Source organism: Phocoena phocoena, chromosome 9, assembly GCF_963924675.1.
Source record: "Phocoena phocoena chromosome 9, mPhoPho1.1, whole genome shotgun sequence".
NCBI lineage: Eukaryota > Metazoa > Chordata > Mammalia > Artiodactyla > Phocoenidae > Phocoena > Phocoena phocoena.
The window spans coordinates 872154-891338 of NC_089227.1; the positions used below are offsets into that span (position 1 = coordinate 872154).

Here is a 19185-nt window from a genome sequence, read left to right on the forward strand (position 1 = left end):
AGAATGGGGGTGCCTTCAAAGAGAGCCCCTCTCCTTCAGGTGGCCGGGGATCTCGCGAGGCTCCTCCACTTGGAAGCCCACGTGGACAAACCTGTGTCCATCTACAGCGGGGGGACCAAGAGGAAGCTGTCCACAGCCCTGGCCCTGCTGGAGAAGCCCGACCTTCTCTTACTGGCGAGTAGCTGATGTATCGGGGACATGCCCGTGTCTGCAAATAAGACGCTTTGACCTACCAGAGTTCCTCCGGGGAGGACGTTCAAAACTGGCAACATTGGCATTTTACAGAACCAAAACAGACTCTTTGACTCCCTTTTATTTATCCAATTGAAGATTTGATACAATTTTAACGTTGAAGACAATATTTTAAAAGAATACCAGAATTCACTTGTAATCTGAAAACCGATGCACACTTTTCCTCTGGTCTGTTGCTTTAAGTCTTTTCCTACCTGCAGATATGATGGTCGGAGCTGTAGGGACTCTGTCCATGGGGAATCTGAGGGTGGGGGTCAGGGTGCCGAATGGATCTGAGGGGGGAGGGGAGGGCGTCTGGCGGGAGAGCAGAGCACGGGCAGTGGCCTTGGGAACAGAAATTAATCCAGTTTGGCTGGATGCAAACATGAATTGGAGGTGGTCAAGTGTCAAGAAATAGAGCCAGTTGTTTTGCATTTCAAAAGAGCGAAAAGTAGTATCATTCAAATAGTAAATCGAAGTCATCATTTGTGAGCCATGGACTGGATTCTAATCATTAGAGAGCTCCCCAGGGCTTTGCATTGTAGAAGGTATGAGGAACATGGAAAAGTATGGGAAACAAGATACATTCTTTCTTTTCCTGCTCTTGTTCATTAACTGGAAACAGCATTTCAGGGCGGGGAGTTAAAGGGGACTCAGAAGACCTGTGATGGAAAAATGACCCCATGGTTCGTGGACTGTCTTCCGCAACCTGAGCTGAAGTTTCCTCTCACTTGCACCAAGCTTGCTTTTTTGCAAGGTCCGAAATCAAGGACTACTGTGTAATTGCATCTTCTGAAATCGGGTAATGAAAACCTAACACTTGCATGATTTTGCAGTTTGCAAACGCGTTTTCCTTACCAAAGAAAGCCGGCTTGCCCTGAAGAGTTCCCGACAGGGCCATTCCTTACCTTCAGCAGAACTGCCCGCTCAGCCTCACCCCCATGTCTCCTGGGTCGGGATGGGGCCTCCCTCCTGGAGCGGGTCCCCGGCTCACCGCAGCCAGTCAGCTTCTCCCGTCCTGCAGCCCTGCTCTCGGCACCCGTGTTCACCCAGGCCTGGGCGTGGCGACCAGGGTGGGGACTCACACGTTGTGTGGACATTTTCTCCTCGTGTGAAATGGTCCTGATGACAGTGTCTGTCCATCAGAGTCCTTGAAGGCAGCCCATGAAATCCTCCTCATTGAGCTTTAGTGACGGTGGTGACAGTGAGTGTTCAGAGCATCTGGTGGCGGACATGCATTGAAGGGCCCTTAGCGTCCTCCCCTGAGACCGGACAAGCATCTCCCCGACGACACCCGTGTGGGAACGATGCATCCAACTCTTTCAGGGAACAATGCCTGGTCACACCTTCCGTCCACTTGGTTTATAACTAACTGTACACTGTATCACGCGATTTGCAGAAAAGACCCATGTTTGCTGGTGTCTGCTTTCCTGCTCAGTGCCATTTTGTGTCCACTTTCCTCTGTTTCTTTCTTTGGGGCAGTGGATGACCCTCAGCTCTTAAGAAAAATGTGTCCGGTACTTCCTGACTACAAAAGCACAGAAACGCATCATGCAGCCTAGAAGCATCTCTCTCAAAAGTGGTTCGGATAAGTAGTGCTTCAGTGTTTATTGAAGGAGAAAGCTTCGAGTTTCAAGAAATGTCAATTTACTTGACAACGTGAAATCAACAAAGCCTTTTTCTGCTCTCCTACGTCTTTCTCGGGTAGCTCCTTCTGGAATTTTATAGAGGTTGGGGTGCATCCAGGCCGGCCTAACTCCCCAGATCCCTAGGCGGGCCCGGCTGACATGAGGGGCCCCGGCCTCTGCTGGGTGTGGAGCGTGGCCTGGAGCCGAGGCAGGCATTCCCTCCGGGCTGGACCTGCTGCCCTCGCAGGCCTGGAGGGCAGCAGGTTCTCCCTGCGCCCCTCACCCTGTGTTTTCTGTCCTTCAGGACGAACCCAGCTCGGAGATGGATCCCTGCTCGAAGCGGCACCTGTGGGAGGTGGTGACGAATGAGGCACAGGAGGGCTGTGCCGTGATCCAGAGCTCCCACAGGTGAGCACGGCCCCTCAAAGCCGGGGGGCACCCAGGCCAGACGCAGTGCTCCCCACACGACCCGCTGTCCCCATACCACCCTGCCACGGAGATGTCACTGCTCACCCCTGACATAGGTCAGGACACTGACCAGAGAGAGACCGAGGGACACAGCAAAGGCCGCTCCACCAGCAGGTGGCTGAGCTGGACTCTGAAGCCAGTGGTCCCTCATCTACTATACCCTGTGTGTCCGTAGCTGCTGGACAGCTGGGCGCCTTCCTCGGGCCCTCCTGCGATCACATTTCTGCCCCTTTATATCAGCACTAGACTAACCCGAATTGAAAACCCAATACATTTCTGAATTGGGTCTCATATTTTCATCCCCACAGAACTAGTCCTGCAGTGAGATTTCAAAACCGTTGGGTTGTTTTTAGCCGTACACTGCACTGTTCCAGGCCACATAGCAAAGCAATTCTTAGGTTTCTTAAGCCCCCCGATGGAGAGTGAGTGCTGTGAGTTGGCTCATAAACATTCTTTATTTTATTTTATTTTTAATTAATTTTTATTGGAGTATAGTTGATTTACAAGGTTGTGTTAGCTTCCGCGTACAGCAAAGTGAATCAGTTCTGCATATAGATATATCCACTGATTTTTAGATTGTTTTCCCATATAGGCCATTACAGAGTACTGAGTAGAGTTCCCTGTGCTCTATAGTTATCTATTTTGTATACAGTGTGTATATATGTACTAAAGCGGAGATCAGGCTTTAGAGTTTACACGTGCTTTCTTCCTACCTGTGAGTCAAATGTGCGAGGAGCTAAGTGTCAAGAACTGAGGGTCTGGGATTCTTCCTTACTTGCAAGCTTACAGATTTGGCGCTCGGGGTTCTTGGATGCTTCCAGGAGACAGGTAACTCGTGGGTCAGAGACAAAAGGCCGATTATTCACAGCGAGAACAGCCTCTGGTGTCAGCAAAGTCACCTGGTTCCCTAAGCCCGAGTCACCCAGGGATGCTGCAGGCACGGAGGGGGGCCTCTTGGACAGGAGATACACACCAACCTGGAGACCCTCCTCTCTATAGCAGCTGGCAAGCTGGCCGGCTCTGTGCCTGGCCCTCATTCTGCGAGGTTGCTTTTGCAGCCACAGCTGTGGCCAACGGCCAGGTGGAGACCAGCCGGGACCTTGCAGGCTGAGGGTTCCTAGCAAGACCTGTGGGGGAGGAGGGACCCCCAGATATTCCGATAAGTCTGAGCTGGCGTGAGCGGCCTGCTCCTTGTTGCTAGACGTGAAATGCAAAGCCAGACCATCATTCGAAATGGGAGGTCCCTGAGGGGGTCTCAGAGGCTTTGCTGATGGCTCCAGCAGTGCCAGTTTACGTGAAAATAACACTGGTGCTGTCAATCCACGAGCACGATCCCATTGCAGGAAATCCCAGAACCAGATCCCGTGGTGAGTGCCGGTGGCCACCCTTCAGGTCCAGGCAAAGTCGACCCACTGTGAAGGAACCATGCCATTCACACCACTGCTTCCTTTTTTTTTTTTTTTTTTTTTTTTAACTTATTCACTGATGGTTTGCCCGTTGCCAGACATTCCTGAATTTTTTACTGTCAGACTAACCACTAACCATTTTTTTTAAGTTTCTTTGAGGTATAATTGACATACCATGTAATTTCCCCACTTTAAGTGCACCTTTCTGTGAGGTTTTAGTCAGACTGCGGACCTGTGCCTGGGTCACCACCACCCAGTTCAGGACATTCCCATCACCTCGGAGTGTCTAGTGCCTGTTGTCAGTTAACCCCCATCCGCCGTTACAGAGACTCTTTGTCTCTATAAATGTGCCTTTCCTGCATACTTCATCTGCATGGAATCACGTGACCTATAGTTGTCTGTATGTGACTGTCACTTGTCATGTGTCTGAGCGTCACCATGTGGCACCGAGCAGTGGGCTTGAGTCCACTGGACAGCAGGGCAACATTTGTCGTCCACTCACCCATCGTGGCCCTTTGGATCATTCCCAGATCGGCTGTTCAGTACAATGTGCTGTGAACAGTCTCATACATGTCTTTGGACACACGTTTCTGTTTCTCTTTGGGGTCTCTTGCTGGGTTGTGTGGTAGGTTGTGTTTAGCACTTGAAGAGGTTGCAGAGCTCTTCTCCAAAGTGTCTTTATCATTTATTATCCCTGGAAACAGTGATGAAGTTGTTAGTGTTTCCTCACCCCTGTCAGCACTATCTTCCTGACTGTAGCCATCCTGGTGACGTGTGGTTTTAATTGACATTTTCCTAATGAACATGTCACCTTCTGTCTTTTCACCTGCGTTACTTCTTATAAGAAGCCAACCACTAATGGTTCCGACATCATCAGTCACATATGTCTGACTCTTTCAAGATTTCTCAGTGACTCTCAACATCTCAACTTTGATGTGTCTGGATGTAGATCTCTGTTGTCCTACCTGGGGCTCGTTTGCGTTTCTTTGGGAGGGATCTATGACAACTCTTTCCCCTGCAGTGAGTAGGTCCTGGTGCCTCTGCCTAGTTGGTTTTCTCAATTTTGTTTTCATTTTTTAAAGCCTGAGTTTTTCAGAGTCACGCTGTTTGTATACAGGCCAGTTGCCAGGCAGAGCCTGTGCTTTACCACCTCAGGCCAACAAGGGTTCTCTTCTGTCTCTGCCACGATCTGCATGAGGGTGGGGCAGAGCATTCCAAATTCAGGCTGTTTTCTCGTTGGTTCAGTTTTCTCTTTCCTGCTTCCTCTGGTCTCTGCAGGGTGCACGTGGTTGGCAGGAGGAGGGCCTCTGGGCTCACGAGGAGTCTGTGGCTGGCTTGGGCCTCTCCGGCCTCTCATGCTGTACACGCAGCCTCACGGTCTCCGTGCATGACAAGGCCACAGGCCAGACCCTGAGTTGTTGGCCCTTCCTTTTGCTGGACTCTGCAAGAGCCGGGATGCTGACCGTATTGTTGGGTGTGGGCATGGCCCGGTGGTCCACAGTGTGTGCACCCTTCAACAGGGGCAGAGGGGCTACTGAGCTTTGCAGCCTGGCCCACCTGCTAGGGCTGCATGTTATAAGCCAGAATGCTGCAGACCACCTCCTTCTTACCTGGTTCAGCAGTTTGTCGGCTGTAACTGTCTCTTATGTTATCATATGCCTTTGGTCAGTTTCCAGAATTCTGAAACATATTGTTTTTGTTCATTTTGTCCAGTTTCATAGTTGTCTTCTGTCCATGTCTACCCTTGACCATAGCCAGAAGTCCTGACCTTGTTTTCTTTTTTTGTCTTTGTTCTGTTTCTCTTCTGAAAAGAAAATTTTACATCGAAATGAATTAAATTTGGCAAATTCTCTACTTTATCATAATGTATACACGGTTCTTGCTTCCAGTGTCCCTCTTGCTGTGCCATTTCAGGAAACTCTGTATTTCTGTAGTCATTCTGCCAGCACTGAAGTCCCTGTGCTGGTGTGTCAGTTCTGAGATTGGGTACGCAGGTGTCATGTTAAAAATTCCTGGTAATTTTCATATAACGTATAATTATTGCAGACAGTTCTCATATCACTGTAATTTCTTTTTTATGTCTCCCTGCTCATTTGGTTTCACATTAATGATGTATCTTTATTTCCAAAAATCTGTCTCTATTTGTACAACACAAAGATCTAAATGACTCAGTGAAAATGAGGAGCAGGGCAGCCTTGGATCGATTCCCTGATCCTAAAGCAGTGCCGTCAGCTGAGGAGTCTCTGAACTGCAGTTCCCTCCCCCATGCCTTATCCTGGGGGCCACGGGGGGAGCAGGGGGCAGGGCACCAAGGGCAGGAGTGTTGGGTCCTAATTTACTCTATATGAGGAATTAAAATCAGCCCAACCAAGAGGGACCAGGACTGCTTCCTCCTCATCCGTCAAACGCTGATCTGAGAAACTCCAATATAAACCCTTAAGCCTCTGCATCACCTGCCCTACTTCTGTCCTGGTCAGCCTAACTGCCAAAAGGAAACATCGTGTTTATTTTTGAGTAAATGATCAGAGATTCCTTTCTCTGTTGTAACACCTTGACTTGGTTTATTTATTTTGATGCTGAAGACCCTCAGAATCTCAAATCTCTGCCTCTAGCCTGAGATTCAGTAGAATCCCACGTGTTTGGAGCATAGCTGTTTGATAGCTGATACTCATTCAATTGGAAATTCCGAGTCATTGCTCTGCGGCCTTAATTAATATCGGTTGTGATTTGGGATCCGTGTTTAGCGAGGTAATATAGAAGTGACTACATATTCTCCCACTTTAATTAGAGACCTACTATGCATTAATAAAAATGGTAAGTTTATTTTAAATTGAAATTAATTGAAGAAACATAGAGAAACATACGTGTGCACAGAAAAATATATAAAGCACATTAGGGATGTTTATAGCCCTAAGACTTCATAACAAAGACCCCAAATGACAGTGGCTGAAACCAGACACACTTTTCTCTCCTGCATTCACAGTTTACGTTGTTGAGCTGTGTCGGAGCCTAAGGTCGTCCAAGGACTCAGGTTCTTTCCACCGTGGTGCTTACTCATCAGCTTCATGGTTGAGTTGACTCCTTAGCTGTGTCCCCATCCCAGCTCATGGAATGTGGAAAGATCCAAAACCCAGGGCAAGTGACTTGCCTTACTTCAGTATGACCCGGAAATTGTCCTTCGCATTGACCTGATGGGTTGCATGTCCACCTCTGGCTGCACGGAAGTCTGACCAGTATGATCTTGATCTGAACATACACTGACCCAATAAGCAGACTGTTGTATGTCCATTCTCCAGTAGGAAAACTACCATACTTCCTGTAGAATTTGTATAGTACAGCACGGTAAAGGAAGGAAAGAAATTCCACTATTAATTTCAATGTTTTGTATATTTATAGTCATACGTTTTTTTGTTTTCCTTCCCAGTATTTTTATTGCATATTTTTATTTTTAATTTAAAATTTTTTTATATCTTTATTGGAGTATAACTGCTTTACAATGTTGTGCTATTTTCTGCTGTACAAAAAAGTGAATCAGCTATATGTATACATATATCCCCATATCCCCTCTCTCTTGAGCCTCCCTCCAACACTCCCTATCCCACCCCTCTAGGTCATCACAAAACATCAAGCTGACCTCCCTGTGCTATGTGGCTGCTTCCCACTAGCTATCCATTTTACATTTGGTAGTGTAAATATGTCCATGCCACTCCCTCACTTCGTCCCAGCTGACCCTCCCCCACCGGACCCCTGTGTCTTCAAGTCCATTCTCTCCGTCGGTGTCTTTATTCCTGCCCTGCCACTAGGTTCATCAGTACCGTTTTTTTTTTTTTTTAGATTCCGTATATATGTGTTAGCATACAGTATTTGTGGTATTTGTTTTCTCTTTCTGACTTACTTCACTCTGTATGACAGACTCTAAGTCCATCCACCTCATTACAAATAATTCAATGCCATTCATGTTTATGGCTGAGTAATATTCTATTGTATATACGTGCCACATCTTTATCCATTCATCTGTCGGTGGATATTTATATTATTTCCATGTCCTGGCTATTGTAAATAGTGCTGCAATGAACATTGTGGTACGTGTATCTTTTTGAATTATGGTTTTCTCAAGGTATATGCCCAGGAGGGGGATTGCTGGGTCATATGGTAGTTCTATTTTTAGTTTCTTAAGGAACCTCCATACTGTTCTCCACAGTGGTGGTATCAATTTACATTCCCACCAGTAGTGCAGAAAATGTTCCCTTTTCTCCACACCCTCTCTGGCATTTATTGTTTGTAGATTTTTTAATGATGGCTATTCTGACTGGTGTGAAGTGATACCTCATTGTGGTTTTGATTTGCATTTCTCTAATGATTAGTGACGTTGGGCATCTTTGCAAATGTTTGTTGGCAATCTGTATATGTTCTTTGGAGAAATGTCTATTTAGGTCTTCTGCCCATTTTTGGATTGTGTTGTTTGGTTTTTTGATATTGAGCTGCACGAGCCACTTGTATATGTTGGAGATTAATCCTTTGTCAGTTGCTTCATTTGCAAATATTTTATCCCATTCTGAGGGTTGTCTTTTCGTCTTGTGTATGGTTTCTTTTGCTGTGCAAAAGATTTTAAGTTTCATTAGGTCCCATTTGTTTATTTTTTATTTTATTTCCATTACTCTAGGAGCTGGATCAAAAAGAATCTTGCTGTGATTTATGTCACAGAGTGTTCTGCTTATGTTTTCATCTTAGAGTTTTATAGTGTCTGGCCTTACAGCTAGGTCTTTAATCCATTTTGAGTTTATTTTTGTGTATGGTGTTAGGAAGTGTTCTAATTTCATTCCTTTACAGGTAGCATTTTTCCCAGTACAGCTTATTGAAGAGGCTATCTTTTCACCACTGTATATTCTTGCCTCCTTTATCAAAGATAAGGTGACAGTATGTGCATAGGTTTATCTCTGGTCTTTTTATCCTTTTCCATTGATCTATATTTCTGTTTTTGTGCCAGTACCATACTGTCTTGATTACTGTAGCTTTGTAGTATAGTCTGAAGTCTGGTAGCCTGATTCTTCCAGCTCCATTTTTCTTTCTCAAGATTGCTTTGGCTATTTGAGATCTTTTGTATTTCCAAACAAATTGTAAATTTTTTTGTTCTAGTTCTGTGAAAAATGCCATTGGTAATTTGATAGGGATTACATTGAATCTGTAGATTGCTTTGGGTAGTATAGTCACTTTCAGAATGTTGATTCTTGCAATCCAAGAACATGGTATATCTCTCCAACTGTTTGTATCACCTTTAATTTCTTTCATCAGTGTCATAGTTTTCTGCATACAGGTCTTTTGCCTCTTAGGTAGGTTTATTCCTAGGTATTTCATTCTTTCTGTTGCAGTAGGAAATGGGAGTGTTTCCTTAATTTCTCTTTCTGATTTTTCGTTGTTAGTGTATAGGACTGCAAAAGATTCCTATACACTGTGCTTTAATTTTGTATCCTGCTACTTTACCAAATTCATTGGTTACCTCTAGTAGTTTTCTGGTGACATCTTTAGGACTTTCTATGTATAGTATGTCATATTCAAAGAGTGACAGTTTTACTTCTCTTTTTCCAATTTGGATTCCCTTTATCTCTTTTTCTTCTATGATTGCATGGCTAAAACTTCTAATACTATGTTGGATAATAGTGGTGAGAGTGGGCACCCTTGTCTTTTTCCTGATCTTAGAAGAAATCCTTACAGTTTTTCATCACTGAGAATGATGTTGGCTGTAGGTTTGTCATATGTTTTATTATGTTGAGGTAGGTCCTCTCTTTGCCCACTTTCTGGAGAGTTTTTATCATAAATAGGTATTGAATTTTGTCAAAAGCTTTTTCTGCATCTGTTGAGATTACCATATGGTTTTTATCCTTCAGTCTGTTAATATGGTGTATCACATTGATTGTATAATGAAGAATCCTTGCATTCCTGGGATAAACCTCTCTTGATCGTGGTGTATGATCCTTTTAATGTGCTGTTGGATTCTGTTTGCTAGCATTTTGTTGAGGATTTTTTCATCTATGTTCATCAGTGATATTGGCCTGTAGTTTTCTTTTTTGGGGACATCTTTGTCTGGTTTTGGTATCAGGGTGATGGTGGCCTTGTAGAATGAGTTTGGGAGTGTTCCTCTCTCTGCTATATTTTTGAAGATTTTGAGAAGGATAGGTGTTAGCTCTTCTCTAAATGTTTGATAAAATTCACTTAAGAAGCCATCTGGCCCTGGGTCTTTGCTTGTTGGAAGATTTTTAATCACAGTTTCAATTTCAGTGCTTGTGATTGGTCTGTTCCTATTTTCTATTTCTGCCTGTTCAGTTATGGAAGGTAGTACCTTTCTAAGAATTTGTCCATTTCTCCCAGGTTGTCCATTTTACTGGCATATAGATGCTTTTAGTCGCTAATGATCCTTTGTATTTCTGTGCTGTCAGTGTTACTTCTCCTTTTTAATATCTAAATCGGATGAGTTGAGTCTTCTCCCTTTTTTTCTTGATGAGTCTGGCTAATGGTTTATCAATTTTGTTTATCTTCTCAAAGAACCAGCTTTTAGTTTTATTGATCTTTGTATCATTTCCTTCATTTCTTTTTCATTTCTTTCTGATCTGATCTGATCTTTATGATGATTTTCCTTCTGCTAACTTTGGGTTTTTTTTGTTCTTCTTTAATTGCTTTAGGTGTAAGGTTAGGTTGTTTATTTGAGATGTTTCTTGTTTCTTGAGGTAGGATTGTATTGCTACAAACTTCCCTCTTAGAACAGCTTTTGCTGCATCCCATAGGTTTTGGATCTTCGTGTTTTCATTGTCATTTGTTTCTAGATATTTTTTGATTTCCTCTTCGATTTCTTCAGTGATCTCTTAGTTATTTAGTAGGGTAATTTTTAGCCTCCATGTGTTTGTATTTTTTGCAGTTTTTTTTTTCCTGTAATTGATATCTAGTCTCATAGCATTGTGGTTGGAAAAGATGCTTGATACAATTTCTATTTTCTTAAACTTATCAAGACTTGATTTGTGACCCAAGATGTGATCTATCCTGGAAAATGTTCTGTGTGCACTTGAGAAGAAAGTGTATTCTTTTGGTATGGATGGTATGTTCTATAAATATCAATTAAGGCCATCTGGTCTAATGTGTCATTTAAAGCTTGTGTTTCCTTATTTATTTTCATTTTGGATGATATGTCCATTTGTGTAAGTGGGGTGTTAAAGTCCTCCACTATCATTGTGTTACTGTCAATTTCCCATTTTATGGCTGTTAGCATTTGCCTTATGTATTGAGGTGCCCTTATGTTGGGTGCATAAATATTTACAATTGTTATATCTTCTTCTTGGATTGATCGCTTGATCATTATGTAGTGTCTTTCACTGCGTCTTGTAATCATCTTTATTTTAAAGTCTATTTTGTCTGATAGGAGTATTGCTATTCCAGCTTTCTTTTGATTTCCATTTACATGGAGTATCTTTTTTCATTCCCTCACTTTCGGTCTGTATGTGGCCCTAGGTATGAAGTGGGTCTCTTGTAGACAGCATATATATGGGTCTTGTTTTTGTATCCATTCAGCCAGTCTGTGTCTTTTGGTTGAGGCCTTTAATCATTTTATATTTAAGGTAATTATTAATATGTATGTTCCTATTACCATTTTCTTAATTGTTTTGGGTTTGTTTTTGTAAGTCTTTTCCTTCTCTTGTGTTTAATGCCTAGACAATTTCCTTCAGCATTTGTTGTAAAGCTGGTATGGTGGTGCTGAATTCTCTTAACTTTTGCTTATCTGTAAAGCTTTTGATTTCTCCGTCGAATCTGAATGAGATCCTTATTCGGTAGAGTAATCTTTGTTGTAGGTTTTTCCCTTTCTTCACTTTAAATATATCTTTCCACTCCCTTCTGGCCTATAGAGCTTCTGCTGAAACCTCAGCTGTTTATCTTATCAAGATTCTCTTGTATGTTATTTGTTGCTTTTCCCTTGCTGCTTTTAATATTTTTTTCTTTGTGTTTAATTTTTGTTAGTTTGATTAGTATGTGTCTCGGCATGTTTCTCCTTGGGTTTATCCCATTTGGGATTCTCTGTGCTTCCTCGACCTGATTGACTATTTCCTTTCCCATGTTGTCTTCCCAGTTTTCTAGCATATATGTGCAATTTTCCTATAATGCATTGTCATTTTACCATTCCTATATCATTACCTTTTCCACATACAATTAATTGACTCTAGAAACCCTCATTTTAATGGCTAACACACACACAGATGCACCCTCATTTATATGAGTATTATATTATTTTACTGTGCAAGCTGTTTCTAGATTTTTTCATATTCTAAGTAAGTTGTTATATGCATTTATATTTTCTGTGTTTCCTAAGGTAATTTCCTAGGTAAGGAATTATTGCCAAATTGGTTTTCAGAAAGGTATGTCCATATTTCATTCCCAGCAGTAGTATATGAAATGACATCTTTAATTGAGAGAATATCTAGCTTTTGGGGTATTTTTTGGATCTGAGAATTCTTGTTCTTATTCACACTGGAGATGGGGGAAAAGCATTTTTCTCTGCAACACACACTGGCATACATGACAAATGCCTGCCTGGCTAGAAAATAATTTTAAGATTGCTTATTTGCTGCTTAAGTTTGTAATTTATTGTTATGTTTATTACCTATGAACATTTCTTGGGGGGAAAGTCTCTATATGTTATTTACCCCTTTCCCTCTCTTGAATTTTTGTTTATTTTTATGCTAATATATATGAGTTCTTTATAATAAGTACATCAAATGTTACCCATTGTGTTTGTTGCAGTTTTTTTTTAATGTTAATTTGCTGCATTTTGACACACTTATTAGAAGCTTGTCAGAATGGCCATCATCAAAAAATCTAGAAACAATAAATGCTGGAGAGGGTGTGGAGAAAAGGGAACCCTCTTACGTGGCTGGTGGGAATGTGAATTGGTACAGCCACTATGGAGAACAGTATGGAGGTTCCTTAAAAAACTAAAAATAGAGCTACCATATGATCCAGCAATCCCACTACTGGGCATATACCCTGAGAAAACCATAATTCAAAAAGAGTCATGTACCACAATGTTCATTGCAGCTCTATTTATAATAACCAGGAGAAGGAAACAACCTAAGTGTCCATCATCGGATGAATGGATAAAGAAGATGTGGCACATATATACAATGGAATATTACTCAGCCATAAAATGAAATGAAATTGAGCTATTTGTAATGAGGTGGATAGACCTAGAGTTTGTCATACAGAGTGAAGTAAGTCAGAAAGAGAAAGAAAAATACCATATGCTAACATATATGTATATATATATATATATATATATATATATATATATATATATATATGGAATTTAAGAAAAAAAAGTCATGAAGATCCTAGGGGTAAGACAGGAATAAAGACACAGACCTACTAGAGAATGGACTTGAGGATATGGGGAGGGGGAAGGGTAAGCTGTGACAAAGTGAAAGAGAGGCATGGACATATATACACTACCAAATGTAAGGTAGATAGCTAGTGGGAAGCAGCCGCATAGCACAGGGAGATCAGCTTGGTGTTTTGTGACCGCCTGGAGGAGTGGGATAGGGAGGGTGGGAGGGAGGGAGACGCAAGAGAGAAGAGATATGGGAACATGTGTATATGTATAACTGATTCACTTTGTTATACAGCAGAAACTAACACACCATTGTAAAGCAATTATACTCCAATAAAGATGTAAAAAAAAAAAAAAAAAAAGAAGCTTGTAGTTTTGCATTGTCAAGTACATCAAACTTTTCCTTTGCAGTTTCTTCCATTGCTCTTATGCTTAGAATGTTTCCATCCTCTGGTCCCCTATGTATTTAAAATACTAATGTCTCATCTGCAGTGTCTTATCTTGTTCCAGTAACCTGTCTTGTAATTCCTTAGCATACTGTCTCACTTTAATTATTTAAGAAAATATTAATATTTTCTGGGGTGAGTCTTCTTTCACTTCTCTTCTTGTGTGACCTTCTTCTGCTTCTTAATTTTTCTTATGGGGAGTGGTAAGCTTAAAATGTTGATCAATATTATACTAAATCCTTCTTATAATTTGTATCATACTTTTACATACTTATAATAATAAAATTGTAAATTATAAGTCTTGATATAATACTTTATATCAACATAATATTAAATTATATTACAAGCTAAATTATAGTTACAAATTACAATGCTATTTATTATGTATTATATACTGTATTATTTATTATTTATGTATTACATACTGCATTAAAATATGATTTTTATTTATATTGTATACAAAATTTATTTTATATTTATACTTATATTTTAAACTTACAAATTTATATTACAATAATTTTTATACTATAATAATTTCCCATTTAAAACATGTTCATTCTTTTCCCTTTTTCTGACACATCTTTCCATTGATTCAAGATTTCATTTAGGTCCAATCTTTCTTTCCATAAGACTTTCACATTTTTTATGATGGTCATTCTGATCTATTTTGCTCTTTTGGATTATTGCTTAAAGGTTCTCTCCTACATATTTTGTAACTGGTCTTCCTAGTATATGGAAAGGCTACTAATATTTTGTTAGTTGTGTAGTTGGCCACCTAAATAAAGTCTTATCCATTTCCAAAGTACTTTGGGTTTCGTGAGGTCCCTCTATGGGAAATTAGCTGCTTTTCAGTAATGGTATATCTGTCTCCTTGCTCATCTCACTGTTGATTCAAGCCCTGTGCCTGGGGCCATGGCTCACCCCTGGGTCTTGTCTCCCCAGCATGGAGGAGTGTGGGGCCGTGTGCCCGAGACTTGCCATCATGGTCCATGACAGCTTCCAGTGCCTGAGTTCCCCACAGCACATCAAAAACAGGTGCGTTGCCATCTTTCCACTTAAATGTTTCCTGTGAATTTGTAGCTGGATATGGTTATAACCAGAGGTCCAGGCACCTCAGGGGCACAGAAGGGGAGATGGAGGCTGAGAGGGGAGGGGCATGTTTGTGTGTGAAACACCATCACCAAGGGTGCCCACCATCACCCTGCAGAGCCCAGCTTCCCCCACCACCCGACCAAGGTCTTACTGTCTTCTGCCCATGAAGACACATGCTGTCATTGCGGTGACACTGGGAGGGTTGGAAATACCATTACACAGTCAAGGTGAAACAAGGACCAAAAGTATCCTCATTGATACAAAATACCACATAGAAAGATTGTTCTGACATATTCCTCACCCAGAGCGGGTCAGCAGCCAGTGCTGCACCTGGAGAAAGGCCCCCATTGATTCAAGAGGGTGAAAGACGGTCCTTGTGGTTGCTTCTTATTTCAACTAACAGACTAGAGACCTAGCACGCTTTAATCGCTTAGATTTCTTCCTGGTTAATTGTCTTTGTTTTCCATTTACCTTTTGGAATCATAATGATTTTGTTATCAAGTTGTATGAGTGTTTTTGTGTCCCCATATAACTTTTTTTTTTTAAATTCAGTGTTGCCTAAGCTATTTTCAGAGTTTACAAGGCATACCATGTATTATTGTGCTTTGCTTTCATTGCACTTCACAGATACTGCATTTTTCCAAGTTGAAGGTTTGTGGCCACCCTGCATTGAACAAGTCTGTTGGCACCATTTTTCTAATAGCATTTGCTCATATTCTGTCTCTGTGTCACATTTTGGTAATTCTTGCAATATTTCAAACCCTCCACCAGCAAAAAGATTATGACTCACTGAAGGCTCAGATGACAGTTTGCATTTTTTAGCAACAAAGTATTGTTTTAAATTAAGCTATGTACATTTTTTAGACATAATGTTATTGCACACTTATTAGAAGACAGTATAGTATAAGCATAACTTAATATGCACCAGGAAACCAAAAATATTGTGTCACTCTCTTAATTGCGATATTTGCTGTATTGTGGTGGTCTGGAATGGAACCTGCAGTATCTCCAAGGTATGCCTCTAATTTCTTTTAAATTTGTTGTTTAATCTGTTCCTTTTGATATAATTTATTCATATATGTTGATACATCTCTTTTCATTTTCAGTTATTCAACGTGTTTAAAGTAAGAATTCCCAAGTAGAGATTTGTTAAATTCATATATATATTAGGTTGAAATATTTTTATTTTATGGAGAAAATACCATGAATGTTTGGATGGAGATGCCGCGTTGGGGAGTGGACGACAATTCTCCAGCAGCTGAGAGCCGGGCGCTGCTGGTTGGTCATGCTCACTGTCGCTTCATGTCAATCCTTCATCAGATAAACCCGCTGGAAACTCTTCTCAACATGGGCTCTGCTCACCTTTAATGAGGGTCATCAAAAGAAAAATAATATTTCACGCTCCCTCGCCTTTATGAATGCTCACATAAAGTTCCATAGTCCTTGCCTGATTGTCAGGTAATGTATGTCTGAGTTTAGCTACTTGCCTTTCAAGAGGTTTGCCGATGTCTCTGGAAGGGGCGGGGGAGGGGAGGCTGTGGGGAGATGCATCCTCTTGCTGTTCTGGTCTGTGTGCTCATCGTTCTCGTCTGCCTCTGAGTTTTAGGTCTGATCATGTGTAATAGGGGTGAGGATGGATCATTAGTAAATATGAACTGTAGAATTCTTTTTTTCCCCCTAGGATACATTTTTTTTCCAGTTATGCATATACATGTATCCATTCCTTTTCAAATTCTTTTCCCACCGAGGTTGTTACATAACATTGAGCAGAGCTCCCTGTGCTCTACAGTATGTCCCTGCTGGTTATCCAATTTGAACATAGCAATGTTTACCATAGAATTCTGTTAACAGATGGCTTGTGGGTTAGTCACTGGAACCTTGAACTTGATACATTTAAAAATAGTTTGTAAAGTTGGTATTTTCCTGTGACAAACTGACTACATGTCTTTCCATAATATTGAGATGGAGAACACAGGATTGATCATTTTTATGGAACGCTGGATTCCTAAACCTGGGGGTCATCAACGTGGTGCCCACTTCCATCCCCGGGGTGTGGGGGGCTGCAAGAGGCTCCTCCCTCCACCCGGTCCCTGCCCTTCTGCCAGCATCCCCCAACATCCCTGAGGCCCTCAGTCCCTGCACTCGCTTGCCCTGAGGGTGGTGAAGCAGACAGGGGACCAGCTTCCTGGCTTCCAGCCTTGTTGCCCTGACTACATGAGCAGGCTTGTTACCGGGGCAGAAGGAGATTTCTTGCCCGGTGTCTGCTGTGACCTTGGGTGATGAGTCCAGAGGTACGATTTGGACCATTTTGTGGATGCCCTGCTGGGTTCCTGCAGGGGGATCCCTGGCAGATGAAGGCCTGGTCTGGCTGCCCCTGGATGGAGCCTGTCACAGGGTGTCTGGGTCTCAGTCTCCCCAGCTGTGGGATGGTTGTCGTGAGGACCACACGCATGTAAGAGAACTTAGAAGAGGGCCTTGCTCGGTCATGCTGGGGTGCCTGCTGCTGTTACTGGGACAGGCAGTTTGACCCGAGTGACCCATCCCACTGTGCCCCCAGAGAGAGTCAGGATATAGGAGGGTCAGAGAGAGTTTCTGTGATGGGTTTTGTGAGAGACGATGAAAGCCAGGATGAAGCCGTGGGAATGAATGTTCCTGAGCCCCGAGTCCAGACAGTGTGATGCTAAGCATGTCAGCAAAGGCAGCAGCCGAGGAGGAGAGTCCAGGGTGATCCCGTGATTTGGGGACAGAGGGAATGTGTAAAGAGTGAGGAGAGAAGGAAGAAGAGAGAGTAGGGGTGGGGGGTCTCTGAGGAGAGAACTCAGGATGAAGCGATGTTTGAGAGATGGACCTGAGGTTGGGCTCAGACCTGAGTTAGGGCTTTCCCTGTGGAGACATGGAGGTGGCTGGGCTGGGTCCTGCCTGGGCCAGGAGACATGGTCTGAAGCGGAAGCTGAGGGCGGGAGCTGCAGAAACCCTGTAGAGGGGCGATGCCGGGGTGTGTCCTTGGGAATCCCCTAACCACGAGGGCAGGTGCAGGAGAGCCCACAGAGAGAGACAGAGGAGTGGGGAGCCAGGAGGTAGTGAAGGTTTAGCCCCTGTTCAGCTTCCGAATCCCAGTGCTGGTCTGGACCCATCATCAGCCACTGGAAACCCTCAGGAAAATCCCAGAAAATGCAATGCTGATGGCAGCCAGGGGCCCCGCTGAAATAAGAGCTCACTGTGCAACCCAGAGTGGGGTCTGGCTGCTTGCTGCTCAAAAGCCAGCAAGGAGGCAAGGCTGGTGGAAAGGAAGGTTTGCTTTATTTCAGAGGCCAGCATCCTGGGGAGGGGGAGGGTGGGCTCCTGTCCAAAGGCTGACTCCCCGCCAGTGACAACCAGTGGGCAAGAGCTTTTATAGACAGAGGGAGGGGGCTACGTGCAGAAACAGCACAGTCAGCTCTGACAGTCACCTTGAAGTTGGTCATCGGTGGCCTGACCAGTGTCATCTTGATTGTTTTAAGGACAGTTAGTCTTCAGTTCCAGGGTTGGTTTGTCCCCATTTCTTTGAGGCCAGTTCTCGGAATTGTGGCGGCTTATGTCATGGCTACAGTCTGGTCATCGTGTAGTTCACTTCTTCCATCTGCTGGGGGTTTCAGTATCTACAAGACAGCTCACAGGACATGGCTCGGAATATTATCTGTAGCCCTTGAGGAGCAACTAAAGGTCCTTGATTTTGCCTAATGACCAAACTATTATTGTTTACTCTTGTTGGACTGTTTCCCTTGGTTTCTGCATTTTCTCACTTCTCTGATTAAACTTACTCTTTGGTTAAAGTTTTTCCCCAGACAAAAGGCAGGTGGAGGACACGGTGGGAACGGACCATAGAGTCCTGCTCCGTTTCAACTGGGCACAGAATCCATCTTCCAGGTGGGGCGGGAGGGGAAAAGGATGCAGGGATGGGTAAAACCAGGAGCCACAGAAGTAGGAAGGGTGGAAGAGCATGTGGGCAGGGTGTAGGAGAGGTAAACAGACAGAAAAAGAGACACAGAAGGAGAGCACAGGCCCTGCCCTCCCTGCCCCATCCACTGGGACGGCACAGCCCCGGAGATGGTGCAGGGGAGAGAGGTGCCTCCCAGACCTCAGAGCCGCCACGTCACCCCCAGCCTGCAGGCGAGACCAGGTCCAGGCCATCCCAGGCTGCACTCCCTCTTCTTGGGTGCTTTTCATCCACTCTCGACTCTCAGTGCCCTGATTCTTTTCCTTCCACCTTTGCTCGTTTGAATTCCTTTCCTGGGCCCAAAGGGCAACCCACTCATCCTCCCCCATCAGAGAATATTCCTCCAAAGGACGCGAGTCCCTTCCCCTACTCCTTTCTGAGCATCACAGCCCAGTGTTCTGCTGCCCACCCAGACTGCCTCCGCCCTCCGGGATCCATTAACTGCATTTGTAGGAAATGTGAGGTGTGTAAGGCCACCCTATCAGGAGATGATTGGACCGAAGAGTTTGTCAGAGCTCCCGAGAGGAGGGGCCGTGCGTGAGCCCAGTGAGGAGGGATCAGTTGGTCCCATGGA

At 43.3% G+C, this 19185-nt stretch overlaps 1 protein-coding gene across 1 annotated transcript in view; it reads left to right on the plus strand.

The window, feature by feature from the left end:
- LOC136128512 (ATP-binding cassette sub-family A member 13-like) overlaps positions 1–19185 on the plus strand; it is a 236572-nt gene that overhangs the window by 198521 nt on the left and 18866 nt on the right. The window contains 3 exon segments of the mRNA XM_065884331.1: positions 40–174; positions 2164–2267; positions 14486–14578. Coding sequence (XP_065740403.1) covers positions 40–174; positions 2164–2267; positions 14486–14578 — 332 coding nt within the window.